Source organism: Strongylocentrotus purpuratus, unplaced genomic scaffold, assembly GCF_000002235.5.
Source record: "Strongylocentrotus purpuratus isolate Spur 01 unplaced genomic scaffold, Spur_5.0 spur5_scaffold_17, whole genome shotgun sequence".
In the NCBI taxonomy this organism is placed as follows: Eukaryota; Metazoa; Echinodermata; class Echinoidea; order Camarodonta; family Strongylocentrotidae; genus Strongylocentrotus; species Strongylocentrotus purpuratus.
In genome coordinates, this window is record NW_022145602.1 from 15366012 (window position 1) to 15386407 (window position 20396).

At 38.4% G+C, this 20396-nt stretch overlaps 1 protein-coding gene across 2 annotated transcripts; it reads right to left on the bottom strand.

Moving 5' to 3' along the window:
* Nucleotides 1-330: 330 nt before the first annotated feature.
* Nucleotides 331-16386, bottom strand: LOC588077 (mitochondrial carrier homolog 2). 2 transcript variants are annotated; one of them, XM_030987814.1, is made up of 11 exons: nt 16205-16386; nt 13137-13221; nt 12191-12297; nt 11164-11268; nt 9697-9806; nt 7501-7560; nt 6012-6105; nt 5389-5436; nt 4576-4643; nt 3084-3159; nt 331-2836 (listed from the first exon to the last, which is right to left on the bottom strand). In XM_030987814.1, exons 1-11 carry the CDS (start codon nt 16298-16300, stop codon nt 2744-2746), a joined length of 942 nt encoding a protein of 313 aa, XP_030843674.1. In that variant the 5' UTR covers nt 16301-16386; the 3' UTR covers nt 331-2743. The 2 variants fall into 2 exon arrangements, with proteins under 2 accessions (XP_030843674.1, XP_030843675.1); XM_030987815.1 differs by lacking the exons at nt 331-2836; nt 3084-3159 and adding an exon at nt 4224-4351 and having other exon boundaries at nt 4634-4643.
* Between the last annotated feature and the right edge of the window lie 4010 nt (nt 16387-20396).

The window sequence follows — 20396 nt, forward strand, 5'->3', positions numbered from 1 at the left end:
CAACAAAACAGCAGATGAAACCACCAATTAACCACCAATTAACCAGGTTTGTTGATGTCAGTGGTTAGGGTGTCGTTGAGTGTGTTTTAGGGTCAAGATGTTAGACAGTATGTCGAGTGGCTTGAAGCTCGATGTCGGATCGGTTGGTGGGTCAGTCAGTGTGTCCATTACTATGTGTGTTAGTCGGTGGTTGCGTTAGGATGCTGGTTCAGTGTCGTTGGGTCTGTGTTGGTCATGCCTCGGTCATTCAAGCAACAACAAACCAACCGACCCACCTTCTTCTCGACCTCTACTCTACAAACCTACATGAACAATGCCTCAAACCGAAAATGATGGTGTACATGTATGCAAAAAATTTTAATAGATTTTCTTCATTGGATTATTTATATTTACTCACAAAGTATTTCACATTTAAACAAGCATCTGTTACAAATTCTTTCCTCTTCAACTGCCCTTAGTACTTTAAACATGCAAAACACAGATGTAATGATGGAAACCATCACCGTCGGTAAAGAATATCAGTTGGGTCCAAGTTCTTGCAGCACAAATGGTTTCCTAATTTCAAGGGAGAAATACAAGTCACTAAGATCATGCAAGACCAAGTGTATTTCTACCCACACAAAGAACATACATTTCAAATAAAAACCTTATTTTTGTCATGCATCTCGAAAAAACATGAGGATTGAAAAGAAAGAAGTATAGACTTTGCGGTTAAAATCTGTCACCAAATGCAGATTATGACTTGGTTGGGACCAAATGCAACAATTTCTCACTGAGAAATCAAACTATATGTACACATACAGTTGAATCTGCTTAAGCAACCACCTGTAAAGAAAGACCACCTTTATAGATGGATCACTTTTTGGGGGGGTTTCCTTTGAAAATGATTTCTCATCGAAACCTGTACTATTAAAAGCGAACCTGTACATAAAGACCACCTGCCAAAAGCAAACACTTTTCTTGTCTTCCTTGGGTGGTCATTATGCACAGGTTTCACTGTCATTACACGCATCCAGCCTTTAGATTCTGCACATATAGAGGGCACGAGAGTATAGAGAAATAGGTTTGTACATAAAACCCTAGAACTGGTCAAGATGGTATCAAAATCAAAATAACCACAAATGCGAGGTTCCTTTTATCTCAACTCTTTCCACTATCATACATGTGAATTTATCTTACTGTACTCTACTACATAAAGAGATTGATAAATGTCTAAATAACAAAATCACTGTAATTAGACGCTATCGAAATAAGTGTGTTTACAATGTCAATCAAACGAACTTTAAAAGCAGTGATCTTGAATAAGTACACCTATTCACCAAAATAAGAGCATAAAAATAACATTGATTTCAGGAAGAAAAAAAAGGCATCTACATGTATATCAAATTAAACTAAAGTACAAGGATACTATCACTAAAGAGATTTATATGTTTTCAACATAATTTTTCAAACGGCCATTTGACATATATCGTATAGAAGCTGCATGTATACAGGTACTCTGTACATATAAAATAATTTATGACAATTTATGGATTGGTGCCTTTATATGTTTGAACGGCCAAATTCTCCTCAATATTCTATTGCATTGATCTTGCATGCATTACAGGAAAGGCGAGGTATTAACCATTGGACAATACAACACAATCACATGAAATATAACAATATGACACATCAACTGTCGCTCTGTTTCAAAGTATATCACTTTAACAGTTTTCATGTAATTCTTTTTTCAATTCTTGAAAACAAACCACACTCTGGGTATAGAGTTAATGTACGTACTAAATTTAACCTTTGGCGTCCAAAGTGTTTAAATCATAAAAAAATATCTTAAAAACATTGAAGGATACTATAGACTATCCAATCACGAAAGGGAAGCTTGTATAAGTAGTTAATTCATCCCCTAGAACCGTCGGTCCTCTGGTTGCTTACTTACAAGCATTTATGCTTTCTTAGCAGTCACGTAAAACAACCACCACCACAAAATGCAAATGAAATTGCTGAAGGAATAAGCAATAGATCAGTTTACAAATATATAATAAATTCTACAAATGCATCTTCAAATAAACTTTCGCATTCACTTCGTGAAGAGTAATGATAATGTCATAGCAGGAAGGCTGTTGACGGTTGGTGCTATGTTGGGCATTGCTCGGGCAAAACTCAAATCAAGAGTGACCACAGAAGAATATACGCATACAAATTGAATACCTATGTGTACTGGTCTAATATTGAACGGAACAGAATCTGACTCATGGAGTCTCATTACGATCACTAATTCTTATTTCGTACAGATACCACAAGGAGAAATTCTTCATTGAAACATGCACGACGATTATCTTGAACAATCGATACAAAATATTGCGAAAATGTAAAGCCTAGCTTTGCTTCATTATACAAAAATCAGGAAGCGAAGAGAGGGATCGAAGATCACATCAAGAAAAATAGACACACTTTCATCATGATTTCATCACGGATGAAACTAAACTTCAGGGGGTTGTTTCACAAAACTTGTCATCAGTGACAAATGACAGTTTTTGTTATAAGCTACTGAAATCCTTGCTTTCGATTGGTTATCAGCAGATTTGACACTGATTTTTGTCATTTGTCATTGAAAAGAGGCTTTGTGAAACGAGCCCCTGGAGGAGAGGGAGAAAGGGCTCTAAAGAGATGGGAGATGGGGAGGGGCTCCGGTAGGTGGGGGGTGAGATGGGGGAGGGACTCCGGTAGGTGGAGCGTGAGATGGGATCTAGTCTAAAGGAGTGACTGGCTCTGGTTGGAAGACGACCATCTTCGCATTGTAACGTCTGAAGAAGAGGCTGGAGCCACGCTTGAGAAGACCCTGCAAAAACAAAAGAAACAAGAAATAATCTTCTTAAAAATCACGAATTGTAAAGAATTGCCATATTCACAGTAGGGAGGCTTTGCGAATCGAACAAATTCATTAGTATGTCAGCCTTGATTCATTTTTTTGCAGCATGAAGCTTTCAAGAATCTGAAACAATCAAACAAATTTCCAAAGTTTCTAGTTTTACTACAATGTTAAAAATTGAAGATAGAATAATCGCCATCAAAGTTTCGAATCTTACCCTGTTCCTGAGGTCTCTCCAACAGTCCACCCAGTTCATATACACAGGTACATAGGGAGCTGTGCCAGCTAACAATCTGGACAAAGAACAATATACATATTTTTTTTGTTTAGAGTATAATGTTTATATTATGAAAAGGATGATGAGAATGAGGACAATGGTGATGAGAACGATGACAATGGTGATAATGATGAGGAGGATCATGATGAAAATGATAAAGATTATGATGGTGGTTATGATATGACGACGGTGATGATGATGGCAGCGTTGATGATCACGATGGTGATGATGGTGGTGGTAGAAGTGATGATGTTGAAGGTAGTGATGATGATGATGATGATGATGATGATGATGATGATGATGATGTTGATGATGATGATGATGATGATGATGATGATGATGATGATGATGATAATAATGGTGGTGGAGGTGTACATAGATACATAGGGAGCTAAGCCAGCTACTAATTTATACAAGGAACAAATAATATTTGTTTTAATTATGAATAAAACCAATAATAATTACATTTATATTATGCACATATCATTCCCAGGGGATGCTCATGGTGCCTTTAAAGTACTATTATTAGCCTGGATTTAGCCACGCTGCCATAAGATGCTGAAAGCATTCAAAGAATAAATATATACCAGGTCCCCATTTACTACACCTGGGTGGAGAACAGCAAATGCAGATTATTTTCTTGCCCCAGTACACCAGTACCATGCAGGGGCTTGAACTCTAACTTTGCATCTCAAGTAAACTATGATACACCCAATTTTCATAATATACAATATTTTTGAATATGTATTCAAATTTCATGCATACTTCATGAACAAAAGGATCTCTTCCTGATCCGAAAGCTTGTTGGCTTGCCTGATATGGCAGCACCTAATACATGCAAGGTTGATTTCAGCTGTGCAAATCCTTATCACACACAACAAGCGGACTGAGTAGCATGTCCCAAAAGGTTCTTGATAGAAATTTTACTGAATAGGACTGAAGATTTTTTTTTTTTTTTTTTTCTCCATTTTTAAAAAAAAATTTACATACTGGGTACCCTTTATTTTTGTTCATATATTTTTTTTTTCTTAAACTTTTTTTTTTCTTTCTTTCTCTTTTCTTTAGGTTTTTTTTTTTTTGGGGGGGGGGGGGGGCACAACACCTGCAATTTTGTTAAGAAGGGGCTCAAATGTTTTAGATAAGGACTTACCCTGAGTTATTGAGGATGTAGTTACTACTGATGAGACTGAATGGATAGGTCAACATACCCAGAAGGGGCTCAAATGTTTTAGATAAGGACTTACCCTGAGTTATTGATGATGTAGTTACTACTGATGAGACTGAATGGATAGGTTAACATACCCAGAAGGGGCTCAAATGTTTTAGATAAGGACTTACCCTGAGTTATTGATGATGTAGTTACTACTGATGAGACTGAGTGGATAGGTCAACATACCCAGAAGGGGCTCAAATGTTTTAGATGAGGACTTACCCTGAGTTATTGACGATGTAGTTACTGCTGATGAGGCTGAATGGATAGGTCAGCATACTTGCTAGAAACTGAAAATAGACAAAAGTTTGAGATGAAATATGAACATAATGTTACAGATCACATACTAACAAAATAGAGACATTTTTGATAGATTGCATAAACATATATTTCTCAGGCATGTAACTTTTAATAGCCATGTAGAACATTGTTTTACTAGTAAGAGAACACAGGATGATATAGTGATTAAGAAAACAACAAATAATATTCTTAAGAAGGAAAGATATTTCACTTTGACCAATGTACATTAAGGATATATGGAAGTTTGACAATGATACTCATTAAAGAGGAGAACATTAGGTTTGATGTATAATGCAAAATATATTCTGTTGCTGTGTATGCAAATAAAAGTACAGCTTAATCATTTTTTACACCTTGTATGGTTTGAACTTTGTGTGTCGCCTTTTGGGGTGACACACAAGGGGTTGGGTTAAGGATTTGGGCCCAAACTTCCTTGGGTGACTCTCTTTTTTAAACAGATAAACAGGGTAGGGGGGGGGGGTACTCCATGGCCCCCTTGTGTCCACTGGCTATGCCTAGAAAAGATTGGTTCTTTGTAGCTAATTATTACTGTAGCATTATGACTGTATAAGACTTACTCCTTAGGCAGAGCCAGGGGATGGGGGGGGGGGCAGTGGTTCATGGCCCCCTTGTGCCACCCCCCCCCCCCCCCCTCTTCCACTCACTGGCTGTGCCTATGGCAAGGCAAGAAAAGAATTGTTCTCTGTAGCTAATTAGTTAATAAATAAGACTTACTCCTGTAATAATGTTTGCATAGCTCCGGAGCTCAGATACATTTGTCATCTAGGAAAGAATGAAAAAGGATGAGAATAAAAATAAACACAGCAAAAGAAGAAATGATTACCAGATGCATTTAAAGCACAATGAGCATACATTTCTTCACACTTTCCAATTTTGTTGCATAACACAGAGGCAATTGACAACAGTAATTTGGTTGCTAATTTGAATGAAGAAAAAAAGAAAGCTGGATCTCATGGATGTCAGAACTTGAAATTAAATTGAAGGTTTTCTTTCCTTTCAGCATGACATATCATCCTGAAAACATTTATACAACTCATTATTTATTGAGGAATGACAAAATAAAACAAAAATTTACGTGTTTCAAATTTGAAAGAAGCAAAAAAGAAAAGCTGGATCCCATGGATGTTAGGACTTACATTGCCGTCTACAACGAGTCTGTTAAATGAATATATTCAGACTTTTCAACATGATCTATCATCCAGAAACATTTATACTACTAATTATTCATGGAGGAATGAAAAATTAAAACAAAAATGTATGTGTTGCCAATTTGAAAGAAGAGAAGAAAAAAAAAGAAGAAAAAAAAAGGGCGGAACCCTATGGATGTTAGGACTTACATTCTCGTCTACAACGAGTCTGTTAAATGAGTAGTACATCGTCCTTGCAAGCCACAAGGTCATTAGATCGAGTAGTAGTCTAGGTGCCAGACCTCTGAAAAACACAACCATCATGAAAAGTACAGTATTAATGGGCCACTCTGATATATTTTTTATCAAAATGAAAGACTGCACAAATTTGCTGATCTTATGTCAATTTAATCATAATTTCACACTTAAATCCAGAGAAAATGTTGTCACTCGGTAATTTATATTCCTCTTTCCATTAATGATATCAGATTTTGACAATCTTACTGACTTTGTGGGATATGGAACTGTCTGTGAGTTGAAGTCACACACAAAGTATGGTCACTCCACCATATAAGTAGGCCTACTTCCACTATAACTTATACCAATGACATACTTTTTAAGGGAAACAGAAAATGTGGAGTGTATAGATGGATTGTGAAATGAATAAATAAAATCAATCAATCAATCAATTGTTCATTCATACAGGTGGTTGCTTAAGCAGGTTTAATGGTACTCAAGTTGATCTGGGTTTAAACCCGTGCAGGTTTTGATATTTAAAGGGAAAGTCCACCCCCAAAATAAGTTTGTTTCGATAGAGGCAGAATAATAAGAAAATCAGGTGAGTGAAAGTTTGAGCAAATTCTGAATGAAAATAAGAAAGTTATGAATTATTGAAGTTGTGATCAATCAAATACAAATTGGCAACTCTGTGACTTATTATACAAGCTCTCCTTCATTTGCTTTGTGCATAATATTCCATAAAATCATGTTTTCTTCGTTATTGATGACGGAATATATATTTGTTCCTTGCAGGGGGAGTATAGAAACATATTTGCAATTATTATATTTAGGGTGCATGTATGGTTGAAATTTTTCTTGAGGGAAAATGAAAATTTTAGATTTTTTTAGTACTGAGCAAATGGAAGTTGAGCTCGCATGATACGTCATAGAGTTGCCAATTTGTGTTTGATTGATCACAACTTCAAAAATCCTAACTTCCTTATTTTTAATCGGAATTTGCTCAAACTTTCACTGACTTGTTTCTCTCGTTTTTCTACTCCTATTAAAACTAACTTAATTTCAGGGTGGACTTCCCCTTTAATAATAATCCTAATATTTCACGTTTATATAGCCCTTAATACATCAACAATGTCTCTGAGCACTTTACTTATGTATGTACATGTATATGTATCATCACCCCGGTCATACGATTCAGGCTCGCCTGCACAAAATGTAGGCACATTCTCCACTCTCTGGGGAGCATTCAAGCCAGGCACCATTTTAAAGACGCTCACAATGCGATCATTTAACACCTGGGTGGAGAGTGGCAAATGTAGATTAAAACATCTTGCCAAAGGACGCTAGTATTGGGCTGGCATTTGAACCCTGTACCTTGTGATCTACAGTCTGGTGACTTATCCACTAGACCACAACACCCGTAGTACAATATGAGCTTAGTAAAATGTTGAGGTGAACTTACGTGAACAGTCCTCTGATTCCTGAATCATTGTATACTTCAAAGTAAGGAGAAATCCAGCCACTGATGAAAAAAGAAAAACAAAACAAAACAAGATGAATGTGACTGCATCTCTAGCATGCCCCTCGCCTGTATGCAGGCCTTAAATTTCGTCATTTTTAGGGCAAGGCCAGTTTGGCCTCGAGTACCTCATATTTTTAAGGGCACCAAGGCCAAAATATTTTTACAAAAAGGGCATTGAGGCCAAAATATTTTACAAAAAGGGCATCGAGTATGAGGCCAAAAAAATTGTTTCTACTTTTGTTAGATGTCATGTGTATTTTATGAAACTTGTGTGGGATCAATTTCCCATGACTTTTAGCACCAGCTTCTTCACAGAATGTATAGAGGTCTACGGTACATACAAACAAGGCGGCGGCCCGCAAGCCTTAGATTTAGCAGCCAGGAGCAAGGGGCAATTTTTTTTTTAAGTCGCCCTTTGCCACAGGAATTTACCAGAGCAAGGGGCAATTTTCCAAAAACAGATAGGCCCCTTATCTAATCATAAGTTCAAAGAGAGTTGTTAATTTCATAATGTGAATAGATCGAACGATCAATTTAATAACTTTTTAATCTTAACAATATGAACAGGAAAGATTGATTAAGAACATTAAACTTGCACATTAAACAGTATTCTAAAGTAACTAAAAATATTGATGAGCAAATGAATAAATAAATTGTCAATTTCACAAACATCGAAAGTCAGAAGGACTTGGCAAGTTTACCGGGCCGGGTATCCCAAATCAAAATCGCACCTCACACACAAACCTTCCGCCACTCTCTCGGTAGTAGGAGCAAATTTGAAGAAATTATCTTTTTAACTGTTGTATAGAAAGGTCTAGATAGGCCTAACTAATGAAATAAGATGTAAAAATGTCCTTATAGACATTCGACAGCTGAAAATGACACGCTCAGCTCAGTTGCGTAACGTGCATTCACGAAACCAAAATCGTTCCTCGCACACACACTCTCGCCACTTTTGGTGGGAAGCTGTCGGGCTGGAAGTTTGCCAGCGAAACCGATGCACCCTCGGAGACTCGCAGCGCGTAATTTTACCGGGACTCGAAACGTTCGTCTTGGGAGGCTGGCGGGGTAGCTTTTTGAAGCGAGGTCGGCTGGTGGCAAAATGAGAGTAATTACGATCGAGAACATCGTAGGTGTTCTTAACTTATTAATAAGATAATTCTAAATTCTATTTGAGATAAAATAATAAACTAGACCTACAAACAAATCTCGACAGATCTCTAATGACTATTTGAATGCTTGTTTATTTCTCCACTTGACGATTTGTTTTCTTGATCCTGCACCCTGGCCTTTGATTTGTACGTACGTACGTGCGTGCGTCAACAACATGCACCATATGCATATCATGCGATCGCATGAACGTACGTGCGCTAGCGCATTGCCTATATAATAACAAAGGGCGCATTTTCACGGCACTGGCGCCTTATTAAAGCACTAAATACGAAGCTAGAAGAGAGCTCGTGGGCGGTAAACTGTTCGTGATTCGTGTATTTTTTCTGTTCTAATAATTTATGGGCGCATTTTCACGGAAAACACTTGCGCCTTGCCGTCTAGTTTTAAGCGCAATTGGTGGTTTTATGTGCGCAAATTTAAAAAAAAAAGGGCACGTCCAGTTGGAAAAAAGGCACGTCGGCCAGTTTGAAAAAAAGGGCACGGCCTTTTTGGCCGTGAATTTATCTTTTTTTGGGAGGGCACCGCGGCCAGTCATAGGGGCATCGACGGCCTGGCCGTCGATGGCCGTCGATTAATTTAAGGCCTGTGTATGCATGTTCATTATTTGAATGACCCTGTCACATTCGACATCCTCACATCCTTTTCATTTAATCAGTTTGTGCCCATACATACATTACCTTAGCTCAATTTGGTCAATATTGCTCCAATTCTTTTCAAGTTATCGCGGTAACAGGGTATTTTCTCGTATTTGTCAACACTTCTTATGACCCCGTGACCTTTGGCCTTTGGCATAAAAATATGAATAAATTTTTTCCAAGGGAACCTACCCCTTCTGGCTGATAAGCCTGAATTTTTAGGGTTAAAGTTGACACTATTTATCAATTAATCCAGTGATACATCACTTTTTATACACACATGCTATTGACTGTATAACCTTTGACCTTTGACATAACCTGTACTGACCTGTACTTTGTTTCCTTGCCGATGAACTGAGCCATGCTTCTGATCATGATGACATTGAAGGGCTGGGACACGACAACAGCACATAGATGAGCTACTGAGTCCTTGGACATCTGGAGTGAAAAGAAAATAGCAATGGAATGATGAAAAACATCAGAGCAATATTCTTCATTGCTGTTACAATACATTGCTTTCAAAAAATATATATTTATAAATATATATACAATACATTGCTTTCAAAAAATATATATATTTCACTTTTCTTACTTTTGTTGTTTTGTTATCGAAATGCTAGCAAGAGTTAGAACCATTTTTTGTTTATGCATTGTTCCTACTATGTATTGTTATAAATTGTAACCCACTGAATTTTATTATCTGTAAACAATTATTTTACATGGTGAATAAATAAAACAAACAAACAAACAAATAGACATTTATAAATTAAAGTTAGAGCATTTATAACACAACTGAGAGAAATTCTAATACAACTGAGATGTATTTTGACAGAGAGAAAGCAGCAAATACCGGACGGGGCGTGAATCACCAGGCTAACAATGCAGACTAATCAAGATCAACAACTACATGTACCACAACTTCTACTTGAGATTGTATGTACGCACATGCTCCAGCAACGATTGCTCTGTAGTCGATATTCTACACTAATCATATTCGTAACCCTACCATACCATACCCTAACCCTACCCCTAAACCTAACATAAACCTACTTACAACCCTAACTCTAACCATACAACTTAAAGGTAAAGACCAGTTATGGTCATGCGATTGCATTGTGAAAGAAACGTTGTGGAATCGATCAGAAAAGGTTGATCATCTAGCATCTGCAAGGTTCTGGAATCATCAAAATAATAAGAAATTTGGCCCATTCTTTGTAAAGTTACAAGCACTATACACAGAAAGATGTATATGGGACTACCCTATATCTCTCACAGACCATGAGAGAAACAAATTTACCAAATATATGAATTAGTAGGCGGTTTCCCGGCAAATTTTTTATCATCATGTATTAGTCAAAACATATTCTTTCACGTGATTGGTAATGAGAGCTTCCATTTCATTTTTTGAAATTGCGGCGTTTCCAATACTGGTCTTTACCTTTAATGAAATGAAGCCAGAGCAATTGTCATTGCATACATGCCCTACTTGAAATTTGGTTACCTCTATGATTATGATGATGAAAAACAACAAGGTGATGATACCTGAAACATGAGGGTTGAAATAACATACTCATTCATCTTCACCACCATCCTCATCATCATCATCACCATTACCAAAAAATCATTATCATCATCATACTCATCATCATCACCATCACCATCACCATTATCATTATCATCATCACCTTCATCATCATCACTCTCATCATCATCATCATCATCATCATCATCATCATCATCATCATCATCATCATTATCATCATCATCATCATCACTAAAGACAAAGATACCGTACCTGAAGCATAAAAGTATGGAATGACACACTGGCCAACTCCGGTCTCTTCTTGGCAAGGGCTTTCTTTTCACTTTCATCTACAACAGGGAACAGCTCATCCATTTTCTGTTCAAAAGTAAAGAAAGAAAAAGGAAAAGAGATTTGCACAGATGTAGTGATTATGTGATTCAAATAGTATAAATTTCTTATTGTTGGTCCTATATATTTCAAAACTTTCACCATCATGTTTATTTTATTTTTCTGCTTTCATACAAATGGGACTCTCTAGAAAAGTTGGATTTCCCTTCACAGATCATTTTGATGTACATGTAAGTAAACAACCATCGGACCAACAACTTTAAATTCTCTCGAAGGGAAATGGTAATGAGGATTAATGCCTTACCAAAGGACAAGAGTTTTGATTTTGAACCCAGAACCTCCCAGTTAGGAGACCACTATTCTATCACTGAGCCACAGCCCCTCCTGTTTATCTTATTTTTCTGCGTTCATACAAATGGACTCTCTGCAAAGGTTGAATTTCCATTTACAAAATTGTATTGATCAAATACTTTGGTCATGTTAAAAGGCACCAAAGCCTCTTAAAGGCACACTGCCATACTTGTAGCTACTTGCTCCCTCTATATAGAAAACTTCCCCAATCGGTGCCTGTTGGTCCCCCATGATCCTCTTTTTCTTATGTTAAATGAGAGCTGAGTTAATGAGATAGCCACCTGTCACAGTGACCTCAATGGCTCTCTGTGTGGTCTAATCCCTTCTGGCCCAGTAGTGGTGACGGTCTTTAAAGGATGTATTGGAGGGAAGAGTGAAAGGAACTAGACCAAGAGGGAGACCCAGAATCAACTGGGAAGAGAATGTCAAGAACTGGAGTGGACTAAAACTGCAAGAGTGCACCAGAATGGCAGAAGATAGAGTGAAATGAAGAGATGTTGCAATCAACCTCCGAACCAGGAGAAGATGCTTAGATACAGATAGACATTGGTCAAATCAATTTTTTGCACAACATTTTTATCAAAAATTGGATCCTCACCTCAGAGACCGACCTCAGGACAGCACCTGAAATGAAGTTCTGGCACAGGGCAGGAAAGAAGCCCCGGTACAGGCCAGTGAAGCCCTCTACACTGTATATATGTCTTGCTGAGATAGAGAGAGAGAGAGAGAGAGAGGAGAAAAGCAGCAGAGAATTAGACACACAGTAGTAGGCATTGACATCATTTGGATGTTTACCCAATAACAGGAGTCAATAATCAAGATTAGCCATCATTTCATGTAACACTCTGCATTTTTCGACCCATTCCCCCATTTTGGTAAAGTTATTATCTTACAATTCCCTCACATGGAGGCTCTCTGAGATACTAAGGGGTATTTCTTGATGGGACTACGGGTTTGGTGTGTGCAAGACTTGTTCACCCATTAATGGTATTTCTACCAAGTCTGGTGTCAGCGAATTATGACCTACTGCACAGTGCACATGGAAACTGTCTACCTTTTAAGCTTTTACAAGAACACTGTGAACAGTACCCAATAGAATCCAGGGGGTTTCTTTCCCAGAAAAGAACCATCTCAAACCAGAGAAATTGTCTACGCTAGGTACATGTACATACATCCGGCTGTTGATGAAGAGCATATAAGAGCAAAGGAGAATAGTAGGCCATTTTCATAAAGTAACCCAATTCAATGTATATGTCTTTGTAAAAATGGATGAAAATATTGGTGTCAAAATGGCCAATTCAGAGACAATCGCAAAGATACATTGTAGAATTAATTTCTGGGCATTTTTAAAGTTATAAAGGACCAATGTTTAAAGTTTCTGGGAGGGGGGTGTTTCACAAAACTTTTCATCAGTGACAAATGACAGTTTTTGTTATAAGCTACTGAAATTGTGGTTATCAGCAGATTTGTCACTGATTTTTGTCATTTGTCATTGAAAAAAGGCTTTGTGAAACACCCCCCCAGATGTTCTTTTTCTCTCTTACCATAAGGAAGGAATCCTGGAAGCTGGTAGCATTCCCTGAAGAATGCATTCCTTCCTAAACGAGGAGGGAGAGGTTCATAACCAAGCTGCATTGAAGACAAAAAATGATAGTTCTATAAATTTAGATTTCAGCCTAAGGCATTTTTGCGATTCATGTGAATACAAAATGGTCATTCCATAAATATCAGACAGACATACCTGTACACACACAATAAGGATTTATGTCTCATTTTATTTTTATTTTCAGGTATGGTATGACATGTTGATTGGATTATCATATCACAATAAAGAGTGTAATCCATCATTTTAAGAAAGGGGAATAGAGGCAAAAAAGTGAGGATTTAGACATATATGACCAACAGAAATCATAATTTCTCTTTGATGTTGAATCAACGAAAGACAACATGTTATTCATATGTGCTATATTCGCTATGTTGAATCGACGATATACAACATGGGGGTCATTCCATGTCAAATCACCCGAAAAATCTGAAAATCTTAACCCTACCATTTTTGATTTTGATGAAACTTAGGTTACTTGTTGAGTGTGATCTCACAGCACCAAATCCAAAATTTTAGGTCAGTGGGGTGAGTGGTTTGGGAGATACGGCCCACCAAATTTTGAGATTTTTTCAAAAATGGGGGTGGCGGGCCTACCTTTGAACCCTTGTATCTCGGGACCTAATGGGTCAATCTTCACAAAATTTGTATTGTTTTAAAGGGTATTCAATAAGGATTCCAAATCTGCCGCCATTTTGAAGATTCGTACATGTGGGGTACTTTGACCTCTTGACCTCAGATTTGACCTTGAAATTGACCTTGTGGATCACGTAACTTTGACAACATTTTTCATGAAATGTAATCTCTGACATGTTCACTAAAACATGTAAAAGTTTCAGAGATATAATATTTTTTGTTTTGGAGTAATAAGGATTGAAAGTATTCATGCTCACAGATATTCACAATAAACCCTATTATACTGTATACAATACATGCAATATGCACAGTACAACTTACATCTTCCACATGTTTTTTTGTTTTAGTCACATCCATCCTAAATGTCAGCAGTACTTGAATAGAAATAAAATGACAAGTTCATATAGGCCTAAAGGGTTAACAGGATGTATGGCTTTAGACCTCTGAGTCGGTTCTAGGATAATTACCCCCTGGAAAATTCACCTCCGGAAAACTACCCTCTAAGGACAATTACCCCAGAGGTCTATTACCCCCCCCCCCCCCCCCCCCCCCATTCGTTAAAGTGGAAGTCCAACCTGATAATAAGGTGGTTTTAATCAAAGCAGATTTATTTTTTGGGGTATATTATTCTTGAGGGGTAATTTTCCCGGGGGGGGGGGGGGGGAGGGTAATTGTCCTAGGGGGAAATTGTCCGGGTGTTGATTGTCCTCGGGGGGGGGGGGGACAGATTGTCCTAGGAGGTAATTTTCTGGGGGGTAATAATCCTCTGGGTGTAGTAGTCCTTGGGGGGTAATTGTCCTCAGGGGGGGGGGGAATTTCCTGAGGGTTAATTTTCCAGGGGGGGTAATTATCCTAGAACCGACTCAGAGGCCTAAAGCCATACATCCTGTTAACCCTTTAGGCCTATATGAACTTGTCATTTTATTTCTATTCAAGTACTACTGACATTTAGGATGGATATGCCTAAAACAAAAAAGCATGTGGAAGATGTATGTTGTACTGTGCATATTGCATGTATTGTATACATTATAATAGGGTTTATTGTGAATATCTGTGAGCATGAATACTTTCAATCCTTATTGCTCCTAAACAAAAAATATTATATCTCTGAAACTTTTACATGTTTTAGTGAACATGTCAGAAATTACATTTCATGAAAAATGTTGTCAAAGTTACGTGATCCACAAGGTCAATTTCAAGGTCAAATCTGAGGTCAAGAGGTCAAAGTACCCCAACATGTACGAATCTTCAAAATGGCGGCAGAATTGGAATCCTTATTGAATACCCTTTCCAACAATACAAATTTTGTAAAGATTGACCCATTAGGTTCCGAGATACAAGGGTTCAAAGGTAGGCCCGCCACCCCCATTTTTGAAAAAATCTCAAAATTTGGTGGGCCGTATCTCCCAAACCCCTCACCCGATTGACCTAAAATTTTGGATTTGGTGCTGTGAGATCACACTCAACAAGTACACTAAGTTTCATCAAAATCAAAAATGGTCGGGTTAAAACCATTGGGTGATTTGACATGGAATGACCCATGGATGAATTGGTTTAGGACAAGGAATCACCCTTTTTCCCATGGAAGACATCTTCAAATTATAATTTCAAGTGGTTGAACGGATGCCCAGAAGAGTAAAAAAACATTGTAAGTCTAAGGTTTAATTACTATTTTTTTAGATTTCAAAAAAATAGGACCAAACCCGCTGATTGAATCATTTCCCGGTTAAGGATCTGGAGCTCTCACGCCTTTGGCAGTGGAGCTCCCTGGAGTTACTAAAAACAAAGATTAGTATAAAGTATAGGTCTACACTCTCTCACAGGTTTCACGGCAAACCGCTGCACAATTCAAGTGCATGCACACCGACTGTGGGTTGCAGGCGCAGACGGGCGAGCGCCTGCGTGAAGTTAGCGACTCTAAAGATCATCATCAATTCATAATGTGAAATACTTGCATGAATTTAATGAGGATCTGAAATTACAGTCGCTCACTTCACGCACGCGCGTGCGCAAGCATCCTGGCCCACTGTCGGTATAGATGTACAATTGTTGTATTTGTGCAGCGGTTTGCAGTGCAGTGAAACCTGCGAGAAATTGTATACTAAATTTTGAAGGCTTTGTTTTTACATTTCAGGGAAAATACTCAAAATAAGATAAGAATATTGACACGAAAAGGGTAAGAAACATAACGACTTTTAAATCATGACCATTTTTTGAACAATTGATGCAGATTTAGTTGATTTTGGGGTATGTTTTAGTAGGGTATCTCTACGCCGGAGTTACGGGTCAAAGTCTAGATACGATAGTCATCAGCGCGCGCCATCGTGCATTAGTCATTCCACCATGTTCACACAAATTAGACATCATTCTCACCTGAATCAACGTTTTGACATAGCCCATAGGATGGCTAAATGCCCCAATACCGATGTTGACCACTATTTGCATCCACGGGTCGTTTACAGCTGCCATTTTAGTCTCTCTTTCTGTCAACTCTAACCTGAATTTTGTCGACAAAATGAACTACCACCGCCAGCGGTTCCTAAACAAACTCAACCAAAGTATATTCGTATGAGGTCGTTTCGACACCCAACCCTATCAACTCGCTAAACTCACAAAACTTTTAGGTCGCGGAATTTTATGATGTTCCCAGAATTCCCCCCCCCCCCCCCCCCCCCTTCAAACCAAATTTTGTTATGGGAAGGTATTTTATGAGTATTGTCATAGGAGATATCATGTTTCTTAGAGAGTGGACTCATTCGAAATTTGGAAATTTCAATTTCGATTCCAAATCAGAAGATATACAAACAACATTAATTTGTTCAAAATTCAGCTGCTCTCACAATCCCCTCACAATGATCCAATTTATTCTGAATTTAGGTTACGATTAGTTTGTGAAACCTGCTGTGATCATCTATATTTTAACCTCCTCTAATTTACCCAAACTACATGTATTTTAGTTCACACATTATCTTTTGAAATGAAGGCAAAACTCGTATATTGAGAACAAAAAGGTAATCTCGACGGAACTACAGCCATAGGAGATTCGGAATATAGAACCTTTTTTGTTTCTAATTTCTTTGAAGAAAGCTCTACATTATTTAATAAATACGAAACAAACCCGATGGTGGGCTAAAATATTTTTACTGTATTTTATTTAGGGAACTCCTGCGCTCGGTTTTGTGCACGAGACTCAATAGAGAAAATATGTACCGAGCTACTAGCAATGTACGTACCGAGTTGAGTAGGTATCGAGCTGTTTCAATACATGTTAGGAGCTGTAATTCCCCTTGAGCTTGAGCGTTACACATTGACCCCTATTTCAAAAAATATATTAAATTTGATGATGAAATTTTTTAAAGCCAACTCGGTTTCATATGAAATTTACGACGCATGTTGGCTTTGTTGGGAAAGCACACATGAACTTAAAATGCATGAGAATATTAGTGATTTGGAAATCGTGGATATATTACGGCTCTGTAAAATTCAGAAGATATATAAAAACCTGTCTAGCTGCCTATAAAGACCACCAAGGAAGACAAGAAAAGTGGTCTTTATGTACAGGTTCCTTTAGTACATGTTTCAATAGGAAACATTTTCCAGGGGAAACAAGAAAATGTGGGCTTTGTAGAATGTAGACAGGTGGTCATTTTAAAGTGGGTTTGACTGTATATATAGTGCGAACATAATGAAAACATACGGATATAATTATGACGAAATAACACCAAACTTGCGGAACTTATTGTAAATTATTGGCATGTATATCAGTGGCCGATTCAGGGGGCACAGGGGGCACGTGCCCCCTCCCCCCGGTAAAAAAAAAAGAGGGAGGAAAGGGAAAGAAAAAGGGAGAAAGTGAGAAAAGGGAGGGGGAAAGGAAAAGCAGGGGGAAGCAGGGGGAAAAGAAAGAAAAGGGAAGAGAGAAAGAAGAAGAAAAAAGGTAGAAGAGACTAAAGGAGAGAGGAGAAAAGGGAGGGGGAAGGAAGAAAGGGGAAGAGAGAGAAGAGAAAAAGTGGAAAAGGAAGAAAGGGGGAAAGACGGAGAAGAGAAAAAGGGGGAAAAGGAGAATAAAGAGAAGGGAAAAGAAAGAAAGGGGGATGATATTATAAGAAGGTGTTTTTTTACCGGGAAAGGGGCGGGGGAGGCAATTTTGCAGTTTGCATAATATGGGTTCCTCTTGCCAGGTGTGTACCCCCCCCCCCCCCCCCCCCCACTGAAAAAAATAAGAAGAAAAAACTCAAAAAGAACCAAAAGAAGAGATGGGAAAAGAGGGTAAAGAGAGAATTTTGTCAGTTAAAGGAGAAAGGAAAAAAATGAAAGAGAATTAAACAACGATAGAAGAGAGGTGCGAGAGCACGAGGAGTTGCATTTCTTTTAAAAGAATAATGGGATACAAACCAGGGTCGTCGCTAAAGGGGGTGGTGTGGGGGAGCGACACCCCCACCTGGATATTGTCGGTAAAATTGCGCTGCTGTCGGGGAAAATGAGAAAAGGGGGAATGAGAGGGAAACGGAAAGAAAAGAACAAAATAAAAGGAAAAGAATGGAAAGAGAGGAAAGAAGGAAAGAAAGAAAAGGAAAAAAAAGAAAAAGAGGAATGAGAGGAGAGAAAGGAAAGAAAGGAAAGAAAGAAAAGGAAAAAAGGAAAAGAAGAAGGAAACAATAGAAACGGGGGATGAAAGAGAGGAGAGAGAGAAGAAGAGGGGTTAGAGTAAGAGAGAGGGGGGAATGTTGGATGGAGTCACCACGTCCAAGGGGCAAGAAAGATACGCATATATAATTATGTTGCTGTGTCGGGTCCGCTGTGTCGGTATTCTTGCTCGATCCTCGTGTACTATATCATGCAGAAGTTTGAAGTCGGTGATTATGTATTATGTCGGTGGGCCGGCAAATTTCCCCTACGAACCATGACTTTCTATCGGACAAAAAAAACATTTTTGAAAAACTCAGACGATGATTAAGAGTCGGTACAACGATTCGTCTTGTTTCTCTAATAATTTAATGAAACGTGAACGCTTAATTCCGCGCTTTGCGCGGTAGGGGGGGGGGGGGATTGAATTCAGACAAGGATTAAGAGTCGAAAACAGTACAAGGAATCGTCTTCTTTCTCCAATGATTTAATGAAATGTCAAAGCTTCCGCACTTCGCGCAGGAGGGGGAAACTAAACAATAACTTAGTTCCTGGCCCCGAGTTTATAGGGTTAAATTTGTAGACATTGGGACATTGGCATTAATATATTTGTCAGTAATTGGTGGCTAGTTTTGTAGGCAAACGGCGGCCTCTACACCCCCCCCCCCCCCACTGAAAAAGGTCTATCGACCTGATAATAACACAGTTGATACACTCGAGATAATTTTTGCAAGTACTACTAAGTGAAGTACCAGACCACCGTCTTTGTGCATTATGCAGCGACGAAGCGTATACAACGTCTCGCCACGTGACAGATCACTTTTCTCTAACTTCTCACCAATCAGACTGAAGGCCTTTATCAAGATTTGAACAAAAGAAGGCCTCGTGTTTTTCCAGGAAGTGACGATGGACATTAATGCGCCAAATTTGGTTCTCAAATTGCAAAAGATCCCTACTCTTGGAGGGGTAGGAAAAAGCAATTTGACGTTATTATTACTCCTGGAAGTGCCTGAAAATGCGCCTAATGTGGTTCTAAAATTGCAAATGCTTCCTACTCTAGGAGGGGGTTCTGACCCCCTCCCAGACCCAACCCCGCTTGGTCACTTAATTCGCCCCCTCCCGCTGACGCCTCGCTCCATCGTTTTTCATATATTTCACCCCATGCGATATTGCGCCCCCCCCCCCCCCCCCCCGGTAAGAAATTCCTGGATCCGCCACTGTATATACTAATGTCTAGCTGGGTCTATTTCTCTAGTCAGTCATAACTCGACAAAAAAGGTACTATCGGTACTTCAAACATTCATACAGGACCGTCAATGGCGGATCTATGCAGGCAGTGGCGGATCCAGGGAGGGGGCATGGCCTGGGGGAAAATACAGTTGAAAACACGTTAGTTTTTACCTTTTTACCTTACAATCGTGTTGGTAAAGAAAAAGTGGGAATAACAGAGAAGGAAAAGATAAGGTAGAAACGGAGAAGAGACAGATAGATAGAGAGGTGTGAGAGAGAGAGAGAGAGAGAGAGAGAGAGAGGGGGGGAGGTGGGAGGGGGAGGTTGGGACCGTGTGTATGTGTGGGGGGAGTTTTCAGGACGGTTAACATAATTTATGAAGAAAAATTTCGTCAAAATGGCTAGTCGTAGAACACCAGGACAAATCATATTGAATCTTTCAAGTCAATATCACAATTGAATTTAATGTTCATATTTCTAGGCAAATTCACCTGCAAGTATAGTCAAATATTTGTAAAAGACATAATTTGTATTCACTCTCCAATTTAGAAAATATCGATACACTTTTCAAAAGTTAATAATTTTTTTTTTTTTTATGGTCAGTTTTTATTCTTTTCTCTCTTGAAACAAATTATAATCATAGTACAAATTACAATCATCATAATTATGTAACGCTCACTGCAAATGTGATGACATTATAAATCAGTAT

Coding starts and splice junctions, on each gene's coding strand:
- LOC588077 (XM_030987814.1), bottom strand. CDS start 16,300: ATGGCAGCTGTAAACGACCCGTGGATGCAAATAGTGGTCAACATCGGT. Junction 9,807..11,163: donor TCCATACTTTTATGCTTCAG/GTACGGTATCTT, acceptor TTTTCACTCCAG/ATGTCCAAGGACTCAGTAGC. Junction 5,437..6,011: donor GACTCGTTGTAGACGAGAAT/GTAAGTCCTAAC, acceptor ATTCTTTCCTAG/ATGACAAATGTATCTGAGCT.